Here is a 23,800-nt window from a genome sequence, read left to right as displayed (position 1 = left end):
CTGACATAGAACACACGGAAAGGGTGTGGCCAGAGAGGACAGTGTCAGAGCGGATTCTTACATGTCTGTGGGAAACAGGGCTAGAAGTTGTTTGAGGCTTGAAAGCCACGTTTCGAATGCTGCTCTCGGGAGAACTTTCTAGCTAAGCCAAGTCTCTGGCTGCTTAGAGCCTGCTGGAGCCTCTGAGGCAGCCCAGAGCACCTAGGTGTCTCCATAGAAACCAATGCTCTCCTCTTTGAGGGGCTGTGCACACTGGATCCAGGCACCCACCTCTCAGGTGCAGGAGTTCAACCATCTCCTGTTCCTATCAGATGCCAGGTCCAATTGGATCGCCCCTCCAGTGTGCCCTGAGAAATTCAAACCCGTTTCTGCCATTTGTTGCTTCCTTGGCTCTTCCTTGGGGTCAGGGTGGAATTATTACCTCATGTTCAGGAAGTTCTTTCTGAGACAGGAAAATCATAACAGAAATTACAGTGTCTTTCACCTTCCAATATCAGCATGGACTGCTCATTGCTTTTAAACGTCTAGGGGAAGTCTTGTGAGTGAGAACACTCGGGAAGGGGTGCTGCCTACACCCCAAGTCCTTCATGACTGCTGAGACCGTATCTCAGCTGGAGAAATCATCTGCGTGTGACTGTCATGCTATAAAAGTTACATACTTTTCATAAAACTGGTATCAACCATGGTCACTAAGGGATGGGTAGAATGTGTTTTGTAGTTAGAAACCTTTAGAGGTGAAGGGAGGCTGATACATAGCTGGTATTCAAGTTACTTTGTCCTAACATGCCTGCAGTAGACAACATTCATTGATCACACAATCTCTCCCACCAAGACTGTGACAGACATTGTTAATTGATCAGGTGCCATATGCATCTCAGAATCTCTAAAAGAACAAAATGAGGTCTCTTCACTCCCTATTGCTTAACAGAGGACATTTGAGGTGAAACTAATTGGCCACCTCTGATCCTTCTCCTTACCCTTATTTGATAAATGAGGAAAGTGGATCTCATGGCTAACTTTGGACTTGTCCAAAAGACATAGCATCACGGACCTGGGAGGGTGGCTCAGTCCTTTTGGTTTTTTCAAGACAGATTTCTCTGTAGCTTTGGGGCCTATCCTGGAACTAGCTCTTGTAGACCAGGCTGGCTTCGAACTCACAGAGATCTGCCTGCCTCTGCCTCCCAAGTGCTGGGATTAAAGGCGTGTGCCACCACTTGTCCTGCAAGCATAGGGGCCAATGTTACTATACCTGGAAGTCCACATAAGTGCCAATTAGTGTAGCGGCTCACCTGCAGTTCCAGCCTTGGAAAGCAGAGAAAGGATCCCCAGAGCAAGTGGGCTAGCAGGAGTAGCCATATCAGCAAGCTCTGAGTTTGAGAGACCCTGCCTCATTGGATAAAATGGAAAAGCTATTAGGGGCAATTACCAATGTCAACCGCAAGGGTCCATGGGTACACTCATCCACACATATCTGTGTCTACCCGTGATGTATACACACATGGAAAAATGGAAAAAAATAAAAAGGAAACAGATAAACCTCCCCCAAATCATGGCACCAGTAAGACTTGTGGTGCCCCAGCTTGTAGTTCATTCCAGTTGGGGTGGTTCTAATATTGGGGAGGAGGGCAGGAGCCCTGATGCCTCACCGTCACTGCTGAGATGGCTGCCAGTAGACGGTGGGAGCCCATTCCCTTGACTGTGCTGAGAGCAGGACTCTTGCTAGCTTCTAGAAAGGTCTGAAGCAGTCTCTCTCTCCCAGGCTCCATTGTTGCCTGGCGCTCGGCCCGTATCACCTCCCTCTTAATGAATAACAAACCCAGCTCCACCAGCAACCATGTCTGTCTGAGTCAGCGCACACCACCTGTGCCTGCCTGGAGCTGCAGACCTTGTTTTCCTGGTGTAAGGTATCATGCCGGGGTGTGTTTGGGTATCCTGTCAGGGAGAATGCAGTTGCCGCCCCATGAACCTCCCTCCTCGGTTCCAGGCTCAAAGGCTTGGCCTAGAAAATTCAGTTTGTCTTCACCGAGCTCCATCCACCCTGTTTGGAGGAAGTGGGTGAAGAAATACATAAGCTGGCTGTGCACCCCTCCAAGCTGGAGGATGAAGGGAAGGAAGCTCTTTGGTGGTGGTCAGGTGAGTGAGTGTGTATGTGTGTGTGTGTGTGTGTGTGTGCAGGCATGCACATACGTGAATTCTTAAGTTTCATCTGTGATCACTTCACTGCTTTCCTGCCAGAGGACATTTCATATTTCTTCTGGTACCTCCCGAGACGTGCCAGTTAAATGCCTGGTGCTCTGTATGTACTGAGGACTCCAGGGAACAGGCGGGCTGGTGGCACTAGCTTGAGTGGGAACCGTCAGCTAGTGGAAGGATCCAAGAATGGCAGAGGAGTGTTGCCCTGGTGGGGCTCCTCTGCAGACCTCCCACACAGGCGTGTGTGCTGGGGCGTCCCAGCTGTGCAGGCTGCTCCCTGTTGAAGGCCCAGAGGTTTCAAACATCCTGTACTTCCCAGCTCCAGATGACGGCAACAGTTGGCTTGACGTTCCTGGAACAATGCATATGGGACAGCTAAGATGGCAGCTTGAGTCGTGGGCCTTGCTAGGGGTCGAAAGAGTTGACTCGTCTCTCTGGGGGAGGTGAACCTCGTCACCTCCATCCCTCATCGACCAGCTATGGAGGCCGAGCCTCAGCAGCTAGGTGATTTTAGTTTCTGCAGACCCTGGATCCAAGGGATGCTTGTTCAGGTGGGACCGTCATAGGAGTAACTGAAGAACTGAGCTGCTTCTGTTATAGCTTGTATTGAGCTGGGGCAAGGAAAGGGGATTTCAGCTCTCCAGAGACTCCTACTGTTGGGTGACTTCTCACTGTCCAAGGGCATGTGCAGTTCCTGATGCCACATCCATGACGTCCAAAGTGGGGTGACAGAAGCCCAGACAGTGTCAGACAGATTTACCTGAGTTTGGGCCTCGGCCCCATCTATTACTGATGACTGACTGTAGGCCGTCACCCCACCCCTAGAGCTCCCCACAGCTGTACCTGCATTGGTTGCAGAACCTGCCTCTGTGGCTATGAAGTGTTTGAAGGGACAAAGCACAGGAGACCCTCCCCGCCAAGCCCAGAGCAGCCAGCGGGCATAGCTGTTAGGGGACTGTGGATGTAGATTCTCTGGGGAATGAAGGTGTTGCAGGTCTCGAGGTTTCTGCAAGTGCCAGCCCGGCTGGACTTGGGGAACAGTCTCCAGCTACAAAAGGGTCTTGGGTATCTCTGGAGCTTCGCTGAGCGCGTGTTCCTGGCTTGGCCGGGGGACAGCTTTCAAAGCAGCCAGGCCTTGGCTCTGTCTGCTAATTAGGGAGCCTTCATCTGTTGCCTGGCAGAACAGAGTGGCCAGTTCAGCCCTGTTGGAATGCTGGAGGACGGGGGGGGGGGGGGATGGCTAGGCAGTGGGAAGGGGGGCCCTCAGGCTAAATGGATGACATTCAGATATACAAAATAAAATTGAAAAAAGAAAAACTCAAACAGGAAGCATGCGGCTGGTGTCTGGGCTGGTGGGAGATGCAGAGGTGGCTGTGTGTGTGACAAGCTGGCCATTCTTCCTACTGTGTCTCCCAGGGGCGCCTCTGAAGGCCAGCCTGTCTCCCTCCCCAGTGAGACAGGCTCCTTTTGTCTTGGGTTTCCCAGTGCCTCACTTCTCAGCTTGGAGCCATAGGAAGAGGACTCCCTGGTGGAAGGGTGGCGAGAACCCCTGTGTGTTCAGTGTTTAGCCCACTCTTTCTTTATCGGGCCGTTCAGTGGAGGTGCAGCCAAAACAGAAGGCCATAGTTCTAAGAAACTGATGTAGGAGGGCTCAACTCTGTAGATCCCATCTATTGCATCACACTGTGTTGCCACCAGGGTCTGGAGCCCACACAGGCCTGAAGGCAGGTGCCAGAGACCTCACTGCAGCCATCTGGATATCCCTTGTACTTCTGCCTCCTCCCACACCTCTCCCTGGGTGGACAGCCAGTCCTAGCAGTGGGACAGCCATAAGGCAGGGCAACTACCTAGAGGGACACGGCTCTCGGTGGAGACATGGCCGTCTATGTGGGCATGACACTCTGAAGGGGCACAGCTCCCTGCGTGAACACTGCTCTCTCCAGGGACATGGCTCTCTGCATGGGCACCACACTCTGGGAGCACGGCTCCCTGCAAAGGCATGGCTGTCTGTGGGAACACGGCTTTCTGTGGAGACATGCTGTCTGCGTGGTCATGACACTCTGCAGGGGCATGGCTCCCTGCGTGAACATGGCTCTCTGTAGGGACACAGCTCCCTGCATGGGCGTGGCTGTCTGTGGGAACACGGCTCTCTTGCGTGGGCTGCTTTACAAGGCTTCCCCTGGTAATCCCACCCAACTTTTATTTTCTCTCTGGGATTTCTCTTTTTCCATTTGGGTTCCACTTCCTCCCTACTTCCCCCAATATGGAGAGACTGCTAGAAGCTCTTGCCTGAAAGAGATTCCTGGGGGCAATGGCAGAAGACAACGCTGGACTGGAAAGCAGCCTTAGGAACCTGGGAGGAAGTCATCAAAGCCAGAGTCAGGCCAGCTGTTAGGGGCCCCTGGCATGACAGGAGAGTCAAGTTCAGTTGGGACCACACAGACCTGGCTGGACATCCTGGGTCCAACACACAGAGAACTGGCTCTTCCTCTCAGACCTCCCTCAGAACAGCCCTGCAGCTCTGTCCGCTCTGCTCCCACCCGAGAGCCACTGCCATAGTCTTCCTCTTTGCCTCGTGCTTCAGTTCCCAGGCTTTCTGCCAATCAGGGTGCGCCTTTTCAGACAGAAGCCATGCCATACCCTGGTCCTGTGCATAAGCATCCTGAAAGATCTGCCATCTTTTCCGAATGAACTCGGAACTCCAGCCCCTGACCCTGTGTGATCAGTTCTTGTGCCCTTTCAGACTGACCCTGCTTTCCTCGCTGCCACCTCAGAGCCTTCCTCCGGAATGCTGTCTCTTCTCCAGGACTCCCTTCCCCACATCTTTAAGAGTGGATCCCTGAGCATTGGGGTCTCTAGTCACGAAGCAAGACCGCCCTCCTAGGCCACGTCAAGGCCTCCTTTGACCACGTCATCTGCCTACCTTGTCTTAAGTCTCTTCTCTTAGTCTGTCATCTTATCAGCCATTTGTTTGCTCTCACCTTCCCCCCCAAAAACGTGAGCTTTAGGAGAAGAAATAGCTCCACGGCTTCTGTCTTCCCAGTCACTAGAACAATGCTTGTTTACCAGGCCAGCAGGGAAATCATTGTGAATGAATTCTAGGGAGCATCAGCTGTGGGAAATGGTGAGGGGGCCACATGCTTCTCCACTTCAAAGGCAGGTGTGTTCAGCTTCCACTCCTTTGGGCAGTTCTGGTCTTCGCTACGGACTGGTCTGCCATCGCTTGCTGAAGATCTTATCGAATCCATAGGGGGCAAAGAACATCGGGGTTTCTTGAGTTCTAGCTGTGTCTGAACCATTCTTTGCCCTTGTTCAAATACAGGTTTGGGTGTAGCCAGCGGGCAGGGTGATGTTGCTTTTCCACCAGGCTCTGAGATGATGTCTCTACTGTTGGTCTCGGAATTGCACCTTAGAGTTGCAGAGTGAAGGCCACTGAGGGACCCATTGGGAGTCCCTCTTCTCTGTTCTCTGTGTTGTTTCTTCTTTCTGTTCAAGTGTGACCTCTGAGCAGAGCCATTTGGTCCTAGCCCGAGGTGACCAGGAAGGAACTGGACCTGAGTTTGAGCTCTTTGAGAGGAACATGTTTGGGCACTTCTAGAAGCTGCCTAGGGATGGTGTGAACTGCCTTGGAGAGATGGCAAGCTTGAAGTCACACATCAGGAGTGCTGGTGGCTGGCTGAGGAGGGGGCCGCCCCTCCCTGCACTTTGTGTCCCTGTACTTGCTGCAGACTTGTAGAACCAGGCTCTCCAGCTGTGGCTCATTCACTCTGGGAGGCGGGGCTGGCAAGGCTGGGGAAGGGTGGCTCACCTTGTGCAGAAGTTCCCATGCAGGGACTGTGCTGCCTGAGCTGTGTGGCCCCAGATCCTTCCTAGGCGGACTCTACATGTTACAGTCTTCCCTCTTTCAGTTTAGTTCAGGAAACCTTGACTAAACTCCCTGTATTAGGATAATCCAGCCACCGTCTAACAAACTCAGTGACTTAACATAAGAAACTTTCATTTTTTTGTTCGTGTCCCAGACCAAAATAAGTCAGTGGCAGGTGGCAGGTTCAGCTCCAGGAAGCCATTCAGGAGTTGGGACTCACCCATCTGCAGACCCCATTTCCCGCGGATTTGTATCCAGCCGCAAGTGACTGAGGCCACTGGAGGAGTGCAGGGAGAGTTTCATAGGTTGTGCCTGTGGGGGTGAGGGTGGAGCCTGCTCAGGTTCCACCAATCAGGATGCGGTCATGTGACTACACTGCCAGCAAGAGAGGCTAGGAAGTGAGGGTTAGATGTGTCCAGTGTGTTTCGGCCACTGTGGTGAACACTGGGACTTTCAATGTCCAGGTTCACTTCTAGACACTTCCAAGCATTGACAGGTCACGTGAGCAGGTCATGTGACAAACGTGTGGAAACGTGGCCAATCTGCAGAAGCCACCTGCAGAGGAGGGAGCTGCAGGACAGTGTGCTGTGCTGGTGAGGTCCACAGACAGCTGTGCGGTGTGTGGGGACGCATGTGAGGCAGCAGGACACAAGACTATACATACCAGAGGTCCTGAGCATGCTGGTCCCATGCAGATGGCAGAGAGCAAGTAGTGGGTATGAAGCCCGAAGCAGCAGCATTCAGAGCTGGTGTTTCCTTGGCACTGTGATTACTGGGACATTAGTGACATTCGTGTGGTTGTGAAATTTGTAATGGACAAAGGGGAGCATTGGGGAGGTGACCTCCCCAAGTTCCTGGTTCAGACAGTAACCCTAGCCAGAACTCAGAAAGCCTGCGTGTTCTTTGCTGGGCTCTCTTGTCTGCGCAGACAATAATAGTAGCTTTGTTGAGGTGCCTGAACCCTGTGCTACAACCCCAGTGCGTTTGCTGCCTGGAAAGGCTTGGCTGGGTCTCACCCGCACTCTCTGTGGTCATAGCTGATCTCTGGCCCCAGACAAGCAAAAGCGAGCTCCTGGATAGCTAAGCCTCAAGGGGAAGGCTGGTAAAAGAGCTGGGCTCTGCCCACTCCACCCTTGCCTTCTCTTCAGCCTTTTGTTTTTCTTTTGTACAGACATTTGTGGGGAAAGAACTTTAAGGCCTGAAAAGACCCTGACCCATTTAGAACAGAGTAAACAGCTGGGCATGGTGGTGCACGCCTTTAATCCCAGCACTCGCGAGGCAAAAGTAGATGATCTCTGTGAGTTCAAGGCCAGCCTGGTCTACAGAGTGAGTTCCAGGACACCTAGGGCTACATAGTGAGACCATGCCTCAACACACACACACACACACACACACACACACACAGAGGAAGGGGGGAGAAGAAGGAGGAGGAGGAGGGGGAGGAGGATGAGGAGGTGGAGGAGAGGTAGAGGAGAAGGAAGAGGAGGAAGAGGAGGAGGAGGGAGAGGAGGAAGAGGAGGTGGAGGAGAAGGAAGAGGAGGAGCAGGAGGAAGAGGAAGAAGAAGAAGAAGAAGAAGAAGAAGAAGAAGAAGAAGAAGAAGAAGAAGAAGAAGAAGAAGAAGAAGAAGCAGCAGCAGCAGCAGCAGCAGCAGCAGAAGCAGTAGCTAAAACTGAGGAAACAACAGGGAACAAAGCCACTTGACTTACAGAAAGAAGGAAGGCATTAGCGTGCCGTCATACACATCCTGACATCCTGCTTGGCCGCTCTTTCCATCAGGAAGGCATGTTAGAGCCTAGACCAGAATCTCATTGCCTTGGACAGCAGTTTGGCCCTAAATGTCTGCCTAGGCCTCATCTCTGTTCTCTGTCCCAAACTTTGGGCAGAGTTTGATCTCAGGGTACCCAGGGAAGTTTGGGAACCACAATCTTAGCCATACAGAAGGTAAGAATAAAAACCTGAGACTGTGGAAAAGGTTCCATTCTGTTCTCTTTCCCTTTTCTCACATCTTCAGGGCCTCTTCCCTCTTTTTTTTTCTTGGATGTTCTGGAAGGATGTTCTGGAAGAGGGAGGTGTTGGCAACTTTGGGCATAGTTTAGAAACCTTAGGAGGGGTCTCTGGCAAGGCTAAGCTGGGTGATATAGCCAAACTTCACCTCCGTGTGGTTGTTACCAGACCAGGCATCAGTAGCACTCTGGCCAACTGCTCCCCTCCCCCAGATGTTTCTTTTACCCAGCCTGTGTAGGAGCCAGATGCGACTCTCTAGAATTCACTTTGCATGTGTTCCTCCTCTGCTCAACATCCTCCAGGGACTCCTTGTTGACTCAAGCAGGAAGTCCAATTTCCTCCTCTCAGATTCGGCCCCGCCCTCCTCAGGATCAGGACCCTCCAGTCCAGGCCACCTTCCTAGGAGCGAAAGAGGAAGAGCCAGGAAGTACCATCACTGGGCATTGAAGCTGAGGTGCTCTGTTCCCTGGGGGAAACTATATCTCATGGCATGCGTGGCCTGCTCACTTCTCCCAAAGCCAGGCTGGAAGCTGGCTAAGCCCACATCTGCCCTGGTGTGGTTGCCCTCGGCTTTCCCGGTGGTTGGCTCCTCTGGTATTACGCTTACCCTTCCCTCTTGGCCAGAGAGAGCTGAAGGGCGTGGGAACTAACATGGGATGAAGGTAAGAGTTTTAGGATGCCAAAGGCTGTCAAGTCACCGAGGATGGACCCTAAAGGCCTTTCAGCCATTGACAGTAAGGGGTGGCTGGGCCTAGCGGATGCTGCCCAGCTTTCCTGGAAGCTAGAAGTCTTCAGGACCGCTTCAGAGATGGAATGGCACCAGGAGTCCGGAGTCACTGTCTTAAGGCAGCCCGGGTATCACAGACTGACAGTAAGCCAAACCTACCTTTACCTGTGCCATCCCACTCACCCACACTCCACTCCGCGGGGCTGTTCTTACTCAGAGATGATGGTCTAGCTTTGTGTCAACTTGACACAAGCCAGAGTCATCAGAGAAATGAGAAAATGCCTCCATAAAATCAGGCTGTAGGCAAGCCTGTAGAGAATTTTCTTAATCAGTGGTTGATGGGAGGTGTGCCTCAAATGTCCCGTGACTGAGTTCCACTGCCACACCACGTCTGATGGTTTCCTCCATTCTCCGCAGTTCTAACCATGTTGCGTGTTTTCCCGCTTCCACCTAACGTCAGTCCCCAGGGAAGGGGCAGGAGTAATGGGCCTGCCTTTCAGCAGCCCTTTCTTGAGTGTTTTTGCTATGCCTATGGATACGGACACAACAGCTATTTCCTCAATGGGGTTACTGTGGCCCAGAGAGGGTTTCCCAGTTCACCAAGTCTTTGGCAGGCTGGAACTGGAACCCTCCACTTGACTCCGGTCCAGTGCTCTTTCTCTTCCATGTATGTGGCATGAGCCCATGGGCGTAGATATGGGGAAGACTGGGGTAGCCAGCCTGCTTGGGTACCTTCCAGGCACCAGAGAGAGGGCTCAGAGTCTGGAAATAGTGCTGATAGTACTGTCCGCATGTCACTGATTTCCTCCCTCTCTGTGAGTCCCTCAGCAGGTGGTAGGCGATTGGCCCAGCCTCCACCATGTTAAATGTAACACATGTCCTGGCCAAACTCCCTCCCCCAACACCCGCTGAACTGCTGGGAAAATCTGAGGCCTCCACTCTGAGACTGGCCCACGCACACCAGCTGGGCAGCTCCCTGGGGCCCCTGGATACTCACAGCTAGGTAGGGCCTGGCCAAAACAGCTTCCCCATCTGCTTCCCAGTATCCCCACTAGCTCCTTGACCTCAGAATAGAGCATACTGGCTAGACAGCTACTGTCCCTGCCTAGCAGACAAGGGAACAGATCTGTGTAGAGCTGCCTGGCTCAGCCCTGTTTATTCCTCATGTTTACTAACTTGCTGTGCCAACAAGCCACTGTGACTCCAGCAAGACTTCTGGGAGGAGGAGGAGGGCAGCAAATTCCCTTTAGTGGTTATATGTTGTCTTAAGATGTATGTGTGCACACGCGCACGGTGTGCGTGCCTGCGTGTGTGTGTGTGTGTGCATACACATATGCATGTTTGTGCATGTGTGCATGTGTAGGAAAGAATAATGCTCTCTCAGTCCATATATTGACAACTAAACCCCAGGACCTCAGGAAGTGGCCGTATCTTTGAGATGAGGTCTGTTCTGGAGTAGGCCAGGTCTCCTGTGCAGCGTGACTGATAACCTACTCAAAGGGGACCTTGGGTCACAGGGAGAGAGACATGTGCAGACAAAGGTGATGCGTCATCAGCCATGGAGTGTCCTGTGTGGCCATAATGACCAGGAACTAGGGCAAAGTGAGCAGCAGCGTCTCCCTTGCAGCCCCGAGAAGGAGCCAAGTCCCCCGACACTTTGGGTTTGGGATTCTGGACTCAGAACTGTGGGACAATAGGCCCATGCCATTTACACCACCTAATTTATGATACTGTGTTATGATGGCCCTGACAAAATAATCCAGTCAGAAAGCACATGGCCTGGGGTTGTGACTCAGTTAGTGGGGCCATTGCTTAGCATGCACTGTGTCCCGGGTCTAATCCCCCCAGCACAATGTAGACTGGCCGTGGTGGCCCTTGCCTGCATTGAGAGGTGGAGGCAGGCAGAGCAGAAGTTCATAGTCCTTCATCCTCAGCTGCACTCCACGTTCTAAACAAAGCCCAGCCTGGGCTATATGAGGCTCTGTCACCACACACACACACACACACACACACACACACACACACACACACAGAGGAGGTGGGGAAGCTATATGCCAAGAAGTGAGGGCGACCTCTAGAAGCTGATGGGGTCGTGGGGACTCTTTCTCCTGGAGCTTCAGGAAGAGACATCTCTTTGACTCCACCAGACCAGATGGAGATGGCTGTGAGCATTGGTGCCTCAGCAGGCTCTGCAATGTTTCTCCTATCCCTCCACACCTAGAGCCCACAGCTATGAGTGGCAGTGTCCCCCAGCTGACTTCTGGCAGTGGCTCCATCCTTTGCATTTTTGGGGCCGCGCCAGCATGTCTGGCCCATTGTGGAGATGCATACTGGGCACCTACCCTTACCAACACTGGTGCCAACTGTGTCCTCACTCCCAAGCCTCCATCCTGGATCTCACCACTTTCCCTGACACATGGCAGCATTTCGTGGGATTCAGGAGCAAGGCTGCCTGCCTCCTGTAGCAGCACTGACCCTCACACCCACAAGCCTCTGCTCTTGGCCTCTAGCTGAGTGCCTGTCTTCCTTTTGTTCCCACTGTGTTAATTCAGAGCCTAGCTCCGTGGTCCTCTCTGGGAAGTCTGCTTTGCCTGCCCCATAATTCATCTTGGCCCTTCCCTAACTTTTATTATGTGTAAGCAACATGACCCTCATCCAAAGCCACCCTATTCCTGTACGGGTGTCCCAGCTCACTCAGAGTCTGGGCCATGATTCACACTGTGGATCCTATTAATGCCGCGTGTAGACCACCATGGTAAAGGGAAGGGGCTTGGATCAGTGACAGCTGCGTGTTTTCCAGAACATGCTCAAGGAGGACTTCTTTAACTTGTTGCAGACTTTGGAAGCTACAGTGAACCCCTTTAGGCAATGGGGAATGTTCTAGTACCCTGTATTATGGCTATGACCCAACAACCAAGTCATCCTTGCCAGGGTGGAAGAGTCCTCTCTGTTGCCGTCTTCTTTCTCTGGCTTCCTCAATGTCTGTGTGAGTGTAAGGTCAGCTGTGTGAGGGGCTGCAGTGTTGGGTCAGCTGTGTGAGGGGTGTAGTGTTGGGTCAGCTGTGAGGGCTGTAGTGTTGGGTCAGCTGTGAGGGAGGGGTTGTAGTGTTGGGTCAGCTGTGTGAGGGCTGTAGTGTTGGGTCAGCTGTGAGGGCTGTAGTGTTGGGTCAGCTGTGTGAGGGCTGTAGTGTTGGGTCAGCTATGTGAGGGCTGTAGTGTTGGGTCAGCTGTGAGGGCTGTAGTGTTGGGTCAGCTGTGAGGGGTGTAGTGTTGGGTCAGCTGTGTGAGGGCTGTAGTGTTGGGTCAGCTGTGAGGGCTGTAGTGTTGGGTCAGCTGTGAGGGCTGTAGTGTTGGGTCAGCTATGTGAGGGCTGTAGTGTTGGGTCAGCTGTGAGGGCTGCAGTGTTGGGTCAGCTGTGAGGGGTGTAGTGATTTTGATGGGGGAGCTTGCATCCATCCTACCATCCAACATTGGTTTCAGCATCTGGGATCTCTAATGACTGCCCCCTTCTGTCCTACAGTGAACCATAGCCCCATCCCCCATCATCTTGTTCTCCAATCTTTTTTTAATGAGTTGTGGCATCTTGCCCATTGCTCGGACTTGCAGAGGGTAACCAGATTAGCTGGTATGGTTATGGAGCCACTGTCCACACTGGTTTGCCCTGTGTTATGTGTATGTAGGTCATAAAGAACGGGGAAGAATGTTAATGAATGTATCTCAGGGAGAGACCGTGTTAACAAAAGTGCCCTCCACTCCAAGCCCCGCTCTGCTGGGCCCTCATTCTACTCAGTATTGAGATCCCCTGTCTTTCCCTCCCGTCCTTCCTCCCCCGTCCTTCCCTCCCATCCTTCCCTCCCTCCCCCTTCCTCATCTGTCCCTTGCTCGCTCGTGCCTTCTCCCTCTCTCCATTTTTACTGAATTGTGGCCAGATACATACACTAAGCACGGGATTTACCACTTGAGCCTTTGTGAACTGCATAGTTCAGGGATGCTAAGTGTGTTCCCTTGTTGAACGCCCACATTTTCTTCTCCAGGTCTTTTCTTATTTTCTCTTCAAGGACTTCCTGTGTTATACCATCCAGGGATTAAATTGTTTTTAATGAGAACCAAAAGAGAAAAAAAAGGTCACCTCTTGAGAAATCTCCGAGTTGGTGTGTAACTTCTTATTGGTTGTGAACGCCAACGGTTTCATTTCCTCCCAGCACTAGAGCTTGACTCAGGGCCTTGAACGTGCTGGGCACGGCCTCTTTTTACACTTAGTTTTGAGACTAGGTCTTTCTGAGTTGCCCAGCCTGGCCTTGAACTCACTCTGTAGCACAGGCAGACCTTGAACTTTCCATCCTTTTGCCTCAACCTCCCGATTAGCTGGTATTACAGGTCTGTAACACGAGACCTAGGTTCCTTTCTAGACTGAATGCCTCTCAGCAAACACTGTGTACACAAACACTGCGTGCACATACATGCATTTGTTATTCATTCTTTTTTTTTTTTTGGTTTTCTGAAACAGGGTTTCTCTGTAGCTTTGGAACCTGTCCTGGAACTAGCTCTTGTAGATCAGGCTGGCCTCGAACTCACAGAGGTCCTGCTCTGCCTCCCAAATGCTGGGATTAAAGGCGTGCACCACACACGCTGAACAACAAATTAAAGAGTGGACATTAAAGGCGTGCACCACACACGCTGAACAACAAATTAAAGAGTGGACATCTCCCTTGTTAAGGTTGTTAAGGTAGCTGTTCTTACTAGGGACGTGATGCACACTGCTTTAGGTCCCAACACTTGGGGGAAGAGGCAGGTGGGGCTGAGTTCCGGGCAAGTCTAGGCTCCAGTTAGTGATGCCCTGTCTTAAAAAAAAAAGCCCCCTAGATTGGTGTGTGAATTCTGTGCACTTCCCCTCCCCAATCTCAGAACTTTTATTTTAGAGCAGCGGTTCTCAACCTGTGGGTCACCACGACCCCTTTGGGGGTTGAATGAGCCTTTCATGGGGGTCACCTAAGACCACAGGAAAATACAGATATTCACATTACAATTCATAAACGTGGTAAAATTAAATTTATGAAGTAGCAATGAAATAGTTTTATGGTTGGGGGGATCACCACAACATGAGGGACTGTATTAAAAGGGTTGCAGCATTAAGAAGGTTGAGAACCACTGTTTCATAATCAACCTAAAAATTGTTAATTGCAGAGGGGCTAAAACCACTAATTTTGAAAAAGAAAAATTTTTGTTAAAATCCTCTAGAGATCGAGAGGATGGTATGGGTGGGGGAGGGTCACCGGACAGCATGACGTCCTGAAACAGACTGGAGTTCGTTGACTTTTTGACAAGAACTTAAACTAATTTAGAAGGCAGAGGAGCCTTCTCGGCAGACTAGCAGACTGCTCCGATAATGGAGTATCCACCCCTGAAATCAATGTTGACCTTCGATATCAGGTTGAATTTGAACAGAGAATTCTGCCAAACTCCCTTGTCCCCCAAATAAGAAGACTTTGCTAAATAATTACTTTAGAGGTAGCACCTAGTCCCCCCCTCATCTATTATTTATATACCATCATGCCACATGGGTCCAACAGGACGCCTCACTGTTTAGGGGCAAAGAGTTCTCCTCTTCAGTACTTGAATAAACAGGAGTAAACCACCGGGCTGTGGCTGTTCCACAGTTAGTTGGTAGGGTATTTGTCTCACATACCCAAAGCCCTGAGTTGGTTTTATCTGTTTTACCACTTAAAACTGACGTGGTGGTGTGTGCTGGTAATCCCAGCAGGTGGACAGGAAGATCAGAAGTTCAAGGTTATCCTCAGCCTCGAAGTGGGTTCCAGGCCAGCTTGGCCTCCGTAAAACCCTGTCTCAAGGGGGTGGGGGTGGCTGGTGTAAATCACAAAAGGCTGTGTCAGTTTGTCAACCAGGATTAACAAATCTGAAGTTCTGTTGGGATTCAGAGAAGGAGTGTGGTGCCGTTTGGCTAGGACTGTCCTAAAGGACTCTTGGAGTAGGCCTCACTGGAAAGGCCACCGGGAACGCAGGGGACTGGGAGGCGTGTACAGGTGTACGCTGCGCTTAGCATTCTCTGATTTAACTGGTGTGGGGGTTTGTGATAGTGCTTTGGTGTGTCGCCTAAAATGGCCTTGAACTCAAGGCTTCCTACAGCAGCTTCTGGAGCGCTGGGATGCTGGGATTGCGAACAGGAGCTGCCACGCTGTCTTGCCTTTACTGCCACTGCCTCTGTGATGCACAGCGACCCCAGCATCTAACATAGGAGCTGCCAAGGCCACAGGACAAACGGGCTCTAGAGGTTTCCTTGCTCACTTCTGGTCCTACAAATTGGGCGCTGGGCACTTCTCTTTTTTAAGGGCTTCACTGAGAAATCCTGCCACACACTCCCGGCAATGTCCTTTTTGTTCCCTGGGTAGATATGGTCTGACTGTAAAGGATTAAAGTGGAAACACTGGATGGAGCCCCTCCCTCTCAGCAGGCCAGCAGTTGGACCTCTTGGGTTACAGATGTGCCCCAGTTGGATGGGCCCACCTCCTTTCTCCCCAGAGTTTATTACTGCAGAGCCCTGCCCTGGGAGAGGGTGGAATCAGCTTTCCCTGGCCGAGCCAGCTCCTGGAACCGAACTGTCCAGTATCTCTCTCACGACCCACCCCTTAGCTAAACAGTCCGCGCGGAAGGGATGTGCTTTAAAGGCTGCTGTGGCCAGGTGCTTCTCACTCCAGGACCAACCCTGGCAAGGAGACCTGCTTTTCTTCTGTCCTGACTCAGGGCCTCCAAGGGTGACAGGAGACTCTACTTGCCTGAAAAAGGGGTCACAGCAGATCTCCACAATGGGTGAGACCCTACTCATTGCCCAAGCTCCTAGGCCTCCTCCTTGGGAAAGCCTGGCCAGGTCTTCAGCTTATGCTTCTCTCTGTGGGACTCAGCCTTACCCGTCGGGCACTGTGTGGCTTGCCCGCCTCTGAAGGGGTTACACTGGCACTGGCTATCCAGTGTGGACATGCTGCCCACCGTCCAGCCATCTTAGGCCCTTAACTGTGCAGCCCTCTCAGACCAAGGGCTGCTGCCTTCACACACTGCTGGCTCAGCTCCATTACGTCACCTTTGTTTGGTTTCTGCTCTGGAGTCACAGCCAGGGCTTTTGATTTCTTTGGAAGGCAACCTGTCACTAGATGAAGTATCACTGGCAGCTGCTTAGCCCGGCTTTGTGTTCCACGGCCGTGGGTCATAGGACTCACGACTGGGAAGATCCCATTCCAAGGCTCTGCTAACTTAGCTGTGGTGAATTCGGTGATGGGGCCTGGGCACCACACCTGAGGGCTACCAGTACGGAATGAGCCAGTCGGGCTCACAGCTCTGTTAAAGCCTTGTTGACCCAGGACTCAGCAGATGGCCTTATATTGGCTGGGGTAGAAAGTGGGATGCTAGTTAAACAGAAGTATGCCAAGAGGAAGCCATGCTCTCTAGGGAGAGGGAGGCAGTGGGCCCTTGCGCTGTGCCTCACTGCCCACCGGAGCCGTCTAGAGAAAACTGTCCCCACACTTGCCAGGCTATCAGATGACCGACCCTGCATCCCCATGAGGCACAAAGACTCACTGTGGAAATTCGGGTTGTGCTTCCCCTGGGAAGGCATCAGGAGTGTGACACCATCTTCAAGCCCTAGTGGTCTGACTCTTTACCCAGAAGCCTCCTCCTCGGCAGCTATGGCGCTCTTTACCCCGCACCTCCTCCCCGCCCAGCACACGGGAGGACCACTGCGTCCTGACCTGTGCTGTTCCAGACACACAGTGTGAGCCCCGTAGGTAATCACAGCAGTTTCTGGGAGCCACTTTAAAATGTGAAAGGAAGTAGGCGAAGTTAAATTTTAAAATATTTTTTATTTGGGGACTGAAAAGGGGCTCGGTGGTTAAGAGCCCTTTGTGGTCTTGCAGAGGGTCTGGGTTCATGTAGCACCATATGGAGGGTGGCAGCCACCTGTAACTCCAGCTCCAGGGGTTCTGATGCCGCTGGCCTCTGTTGGCACTTGCATTCATGTGCACAAATCACACACACACACACACACACACACACACACGCACACAGTTAGATAAAAATACATAAGAGTGTTTCATTAAATAAGTTGTTCTAGAGTATTCTCGACATATCATCATACCAAATTCTTTTTCCCATTTTTAAATTTTATGTTATGGTTTGCCTGCATGTTTATCTATGTATCACGTGTGTGCAGTGCTTGAGGGGGCCAGAAGGAGGCGTTGGATCCCCTGGAACTAGAGTTACAGAGGGCTGTGAGCTGTGTTGCCGGATTCAGACTGGGGTCCTCTGGAGGAACAGACAGAGCTCTTAACTACAGAGCCATCTCTCCAGCCCCTAGTGCAAAATTCTTAAAGAAACATTTTCCTTCCCTTCCCCTCCTCCCCTCCGCTCCCCTCCCTTTTCCATCCTATCCTTCCCTTCTCTCCTCTCCCCTCTCCCTTCATTCCTCTCCCTCTTTTCTCTTGTATACTCCTTATCCGGCATGTTTTTCCTGCACAGCCTACCTCGACCTGGACTGGCTGCATTGCTTGGGACCCTTGTCATGTGCAAACAGAGGTTATCCTGTGGGTCATACATACATACAGCTTTGCTGTAGACAGTCTGCACACCCACAGTTTCCATAGCAACTCTGAAGTGGAGAAGTGAAGGCACCTGGGCCCCAACCTAGCCTCTCAGAACCAGAACTACGCCCTCATCGCTCACAGTTGCCTCATATGCTGGGTGACGGTTGTCAAAGCCCAGCATGGGAGCTCTTTGATGGCGATGTCGCCATCTGACTTATTCCTAACATGTAGCAGAGAAACTGTCATCTGGAAGGCATACTGTGTCTTAGCAGAAAGGAATGGATGCAGGAATAGCCCGAGTCCTTCCCTGCCCACTCCTCCCAGCGCCACGTTTCCTGTGCTCAATGCGAGCCGGAATCTGAGGCCCAAAGGAAAACGATGGAGTCAGAGATGGTGTGGGTGGCAGAGCTGGCGGGTGCTGTAAGTTTGTTACCTGAGGAGAAGCTAGAAATTACAAAGTCAGGGCACGGAGGAGGAGGGCAGTCAGAAGGTGAAGAAGGCCAGCACGTCGGTGCACACTTGTAGCCTCAGTGCGTGGGAGGCTGAGCGTGAGGATCAAGAGTTCACGGCTATCTGGGCTGTAAAATGGCCAGTGTTGTCCTATAGAAGACTTGCTCGAGTTCCTCAGTGATACAGCCTCTCAGGTGAGGTCTCACAGCTTGCTGTGGCCCAGGTACACCCTGGGTCCAGAGAAAGTTAATTCAGAAAAGCACAGCACTCCATATCTGGGTGTCTGACTGGGCCCTCCTTTGTCCTCAGATACCTCAACGCTGTCCCTTCAGACCCCTTACGGAGCCAGTACTTGGAGGCCCCAGGCCTGTCCTACACATGGTATTATATATCTTCAATATTTTGGAAAAGATTCATTTATAAATATGCATAGGATAAAATTGAAAAGGATGTTATTAAGGAAGCATCGAGAGACACGTGGCATAAAGATGTTTATTAAATGATGTATATAGCAGTGACAGGTCGGAAACTGGGTGACAGGCAAACGAGCTGTGGGTCATGCGGACACCGAGATTCTATGTCATAATTAAAAATGGCAGTATGGCCAGGCATGGTGGCACACACTTGTAATCCTAGCTCTTGGAAGACTGGTAGCCTGGGCTACATAGTGAGACTACACGATCCTAGCACTTGGCAGCCTGGGTAGCCTGGGCTACATTGTGAGACCATGTCTTTTTAAAAAAAAAAGAATGTTGCTATTGACATAGGGCTGGGACTGTACCTCAGTGGTAAAGCATTTGCTTAGCTTGTGCGAGGCCGTAACACTTCAAAATAATGCTAATATGGAAATATTCATCTATATGGAAAAAATGTTGAGCATGTGCCGCGAAAGGATTGATGAGGTCACTTTATCATACACACAGGAAGGATATGTGTCCCCGACAGTTTTAGTGTTGGCTTTTAGGGGAACTGAATGTAAGTGATTCTTCTGCCTTTTTAAAAGCTTTTTCATTTTTGGTTGTTTATTTGTGTTTTCCTGAGACACCGCCTTGTTATAGAGAAGACTGGCCATTACATGGTCCAGACTGGCCTTGAACTCTTGATCCTCGTGTCTCAGCCTCCCGTGTGCTGAGATTACAAGTGTGCACTGCCGCCACCACATCTAGCTCCCTTCATCTTTTCTGAACCCCCTAACCCCACTGATTTTGTAATTTCTAGCTTCTCCTCACTAAGCAAGAATTACTGGTGTAGTACAAAATGAGATGTGCAAAAATAGAACGCAGGTGAGGGGAGCAGGGTTCTAGCTGGCAGCCTTATTTCAGAGTGTGTTACAGAACTCCCAGGTACAAATTTATAATGTTATAGCCCCACAGTTGTATTTAAATGTGGCAGCAAGGAATTATTAGGTGTTTGAGAGTTAAAGTTAGCACATTTAAAACTCATGAGCCAGCTTTTGCTAAGTATCTGTTTGGGAAGTGAAAGTTGATTATGGTACAATCTTGTTTTGAATGGAATCCACCTAACCCTTCCTATGTGGGTTCTAAATGCTATGTGGAGATTGAGTAATGATTACGTGAGAGACAGTCCTAAAACCATGTGTTAGAGCTGGGCAGATGAATGGACACACATGCACGCACACATGTGCATGCACACACCTGTGCACGTATACACACGCACACGCGCGCACACATGCGCATGTACACAGGCACACAGTCTAGCACAGGACCTCTTTCCCTCATCACCAGCCATGCTGACCCCTTGACCCCAGCCATTTCTACCCTGTGGCTCATTCACTATACCCTAGTAGAACTATCATCTCAAAGCACGATCAAGTCATATTCCTCCTCTTCATAAAACCCTTTGGTACCTCGGGATACTCCTGGTTCTCACAAATGTCACTTGCCATGATTTGGCCCATCCTGCCTCTGTCCTCTCGTTGCCTGTCCCTCTGCCCTGACTCACACATGCCAGCCATGCAGCCTCTTCCAGTGGTTTGCACTTCCAGGTCCCCTCTCTGGAACAGGTCTTACCCATAGTGCCCTGCTTCCTCACCTTCTGGAGGTCTTTGCCTCTGAGTTGGTGACATCTTCCTCAGCACCCCAAACAAAAGATCCCACATCTTACTTAGACACCTCAGCTGGCTTCATTCTTCTCTGTAACGCTTGACCTTCCCTGACGTACGACCAGTTTGTTTATTGTTTGTCTCGCTCCACCAGAATATAAACCCCCTGAGGCCAAGGACTTTTTCTTTAATGTCCAGTGCCTTAATCCAAGATCAGTGAGTGTCAGAAGCCTTGGGAGGAAGGGGTGGACGTTAGGTACCGAGTAACAGATCCTCATCCTTTCAGGGAGGTGCCTGAGCTGGGACACCCAGCAGACATCCTGACTGAAGCCACACGGCACCAGCCGCTCACAGGGACCCTGGACTTGTCCGTCCTGCTCCCTGTGCGTTTGTCCAGATCACACAGAATTTCAGCCCGCAATAGCAAAAGAAGAAACAGCTGTTGAGGGTTCCTCCCTGGAAAAGCAGTAGTGAGCTCAGGGTGGGAAGAAAAAAGGGAGGAAGGGGTCCCCGGCCGTGGGGACAGTGCGACAGATTTGATTTTATGATTAAAGTAACATCTGTGCCTGCTTTTGCAGCACAGTTCTGGAAGGTGGGTGGTCTGTCTGAAGTATCAGGTGGGGCCTTCCTCCGTTCCTGGCCCAGGATGCAGGTGGTTGAGGGATTCACTCAACAGACAGATGATGTAAGAAGGAGCTGGGCCCAAAGGAGCATCTGGGAACCCCAGTCTGGCCTTCAGGCCTGTTGGTCCATGGCCCAGCCTCGCTCTCAAGTGTCTCTGGACCCACCCCCTCCCTGAGCTGGTTCAGACGCCCCCTTTGATGCGTGGAGAGCTCTGCCCTTCTCTCTCTCAAGCCCCATGTAGTTTGTTAATTGGCTGTGAAATGAGGGATTTCGGGCGTCACTCATCCGTGTGAGCGCAGTGGGGCTGTGGTGGGATGCTGATCCTGTTCAGTGTTCTCAAGCCTGTCTGTCTGTCTGACTCCCCAGATGCAGCTTCTGGATAAATTTCCTATTGAAGGCGGCCAGAAGGATCCCAAGAAGAGGATCATCCCCTTCCTCCCAGGTAAGCTCCAATGGCCCTATGAAGGGCTGGGGTGACTCGGGAAAAGTCCTCCCGCCCCAAGTCAAGAGGAGGCTAGGGATGCATTAACCATTCCCCAAAGGACTTGCAAGCCTTTGCTTTTGAAGGCACTACCCTCCAACTGGCTTCAGAATCATCCTTGCCAGCCCTTGACCTGTAGCTCCCGAGGAGTTTCTGAGGCTCTCGGACTCGGTATCTTCTTCACAAAAGACCCTGAGAGGGTAGGATTGTGTAACCCTGTAATCCCAGGCCTCAAAAGGCAGGCAGAGGTGGGCATCAAGAGTCGGAGGCTCAGCTGAACTTCATTACCACTTTGAGGCCAGACTGAGCTACACAGAAAGACACAAGGGTTAGTAGCTCAAGGTCATCTGGGCCAGCAAGGTAACTTTGATAAAGACCCTTGGCACCAAGTCTGACAACCGGAGTTTGATTCCAGAGGGAACCATGTGGTGGAAGGAGAGAACCAACTTCAAGCTGCGCTCTGGCCTCCATATATGATCCCACCCCCATCACACAAAAGAAAGATGTAATAGTTTACAGTCACCCTCAGCTACATAGTGAGTTCAAGCCCAGCCTGGTCTACTGGAGACTCCATCTCAGATAGTTAAGAGCACTGGCTGTTCTAGAGGGCCCAGATTCTATTCCCAGCACCCAAATGGCTGCTCACAGCCATCTGTAATATGGGGAGGCAAAGCCTTCTTCCAGCCCCCTCAGGCATGAGGCGGCCGTGTGGTACACAGACGTCCCTGCAAACAAAACACTCATACATAATTTTTTTGAGACAGGGTTTCCCTGTGTTCTGGAGCTCACTCTGTAGAGCAGGCTGGTCTCGAACTCAGAGACCTGCCTGCCCATGCCTCCCCAGTGCTGGAATTAAAAGTGTGCAGACACCACTATGAGGCTTTTTGTTGTTGTAAAATCTTTTTTTTTTTTAAGTTAAAAAGTATCATAAACTAAACAACCAACCAGAGCCGCTGAGAGTTTTAATTTCTCCTGGGAGAGGATTGCTAATCACAAGCACAACTGTTTCCCCACTTCCCTTATAGTGCGCACACTCCCCGAGTCTTGCTCTCCCGTGGGCCTTATGCTACCGTGCGTACTCCTTAGAACACCTGCGAGCTAGCAGGTCTGGATCTAGCTCAGCCTAGCCAGTCACTGTAGCACCATTTGGAACCTGTTTCATGCAGTCATGTGTAATTTAGAGAAAAATGTCTCAGGTAAGCCATGACCCGCTATTACTGGGATGTCTAAAGTTTGAGTAGAGGCCTGTAATGTAATTATAGCCTGCTTTCTTATCATTACCGTTCCAGCTCTTCCTGCTGAGAACTGCGTTATCATTTCTCATGAGGGCTTCAGAGAGGTCAATTAACTGCCCATGAAAGCGGCAGAACCAAGGCGTGAACTCAGGGCTCTGCCCTGAACCGTGAGGGCCACACTGCCCCCTGGTTTTCCGGGTCCAGCCGGCTCTCAGGACAGTTGCTTCACAGTGATCTTCCCTCTAGGTTAATGCTGGCCCTGGACCCTCACAGGCCAGCAGCCTCCAGGATTACAGTTGCCAGTTAGACATGAGTAGCCTGTGGTCAGGACATACTGTGGATTGAACAGGTGGTGGCCCCTCAGCTGGAGAGTGGCACCCCTCTGAAGGGTGTTCCTTACCCGACCCTCAAAGTCAGCAAAAGACTACATATCTTGAGCATCTTTGCTAGGCTTGGAGAGAAGTAACCAGCTCCCAGATAGAATAGCCAGAGCCGCAGTTTGGGCAAGACGAGAACTAGCCATGGAGAGTAGGTGCGTCAACGCTGCTTCCTTCATTGTGAGCAGAGCACAGCTTCTCCACTGTTGGCCTCTGAGTTATGAGTCCGGGGCATTTGGGGTGCTCAACATCTGGGTTTGCAATAACCTTAGATCCTTCCAACAGTCTGGGTGCTGCACCCACCTATGGCATGGCTGTCCAGCTGGGATGCTGTGGGCAAAAATGTCTGAGAGGAACACAAGGTCATCAGTGTCCTGTGAATACTGGATTTGGCCTTGGGACCTGAAGCTGCCTTTTTGCTCAGGAAAAACAGGGCTGCTTCTTCCACTCTGTCCCTGGCCAATGCTACAAGGACAGAGTTTGTCATCCCATCGGCCAGGCTGAGGGGACAGGGTGAGGGTGTTCCAGCCACCTAAGGAGCCCTTCAAATAGTGAGAGACAAGACCATTTCTACCATCAGAATGACTTAAAGCCGGGTGGTGGCGGCGCATGTCTTTAATTCCAGCACTCGGAAGGCAGAGACAGACTGATTTCTGTGAGTTTGAGGCCAGCCTGGTCTACAGAGAGAGTTCCAGGACAACCAGGACTGTTTCACAGAGAAACCCTGTTTCAAAAACCAAACAAAAAAGAATGACATGAAGCAGGATGTGCCCCTCTTGCTGTATGTTACTGTATGATGCCCACACATGACTCCTCAAGGAGCTCAGAGGGCAGAGAATCCATGCACTGAGGATGTCAGCAGAGGCCCCTTAAGGAAGGGGCCTTAGACCTGGTGCTTTGAGGAAGGTAGAATTGAGGTGGTGCTGGAGGCCATGGCTTTGGGTACCACCGCTTCCTGGTCCCGTATCTCACAGTCAGACTGTCTCCATTCACCCCTGGAAACCTTACCTCTGTCAGCGACCAGATGTAGTAACTGTGCCTCAGGTTCCTCATCTGGAAAATGGGGTGATAATGGCATCTACCCCGTAAGCTGTGGTAAAGGGAGAAGTGAATTGTTGGCAGCCAGCTGCTTCGAACCGTGGCTGACCCCTGCCGAGGGTCAACTAAACGTTAGTCCTTACTGTTGCCATGTCT

The 23,800-nt window shown here is 51.3% G+C and overlaps 1 protein-coding gene across 1 annotated transcript in view; it reads left to right on the top strand.

The window, feature by feature from the left end:
- The window catches only part of Sh3pxd2a (SH3 and PX domains 2A), a 203,038-nt gene that overhangs the window by 48,995 nt on the left and 130,243 nt on the right, over positions 1-23,800 (top strand). The window contains 1 exon segment of the mRNA XM_038321072.2: positions 20,880-20,955. Coding sequence (XP_038177000.1) covers positions 20,880-20,955 — 76 coding nt within the window.

This window comes from Arvicola amphibius, chromosome 1 (genome assembly GCF_903992535.2).
Source record: "Arvicola amphibius chromosome 1, mArvAmp1.2, whole genome shotgun sequence".
Taxonomy (NCBI): domain Eukaryota; kingdom Metazoa; phylum Chordata; class Mammalia; order Rodentia; family Cricetidae; genus Arvicola; species Arvicola amphibius.
Note: the sequence above shows the minus strand (reverse complement) of the source record. Positions and strands in the feature narration are given on the sequence as shown.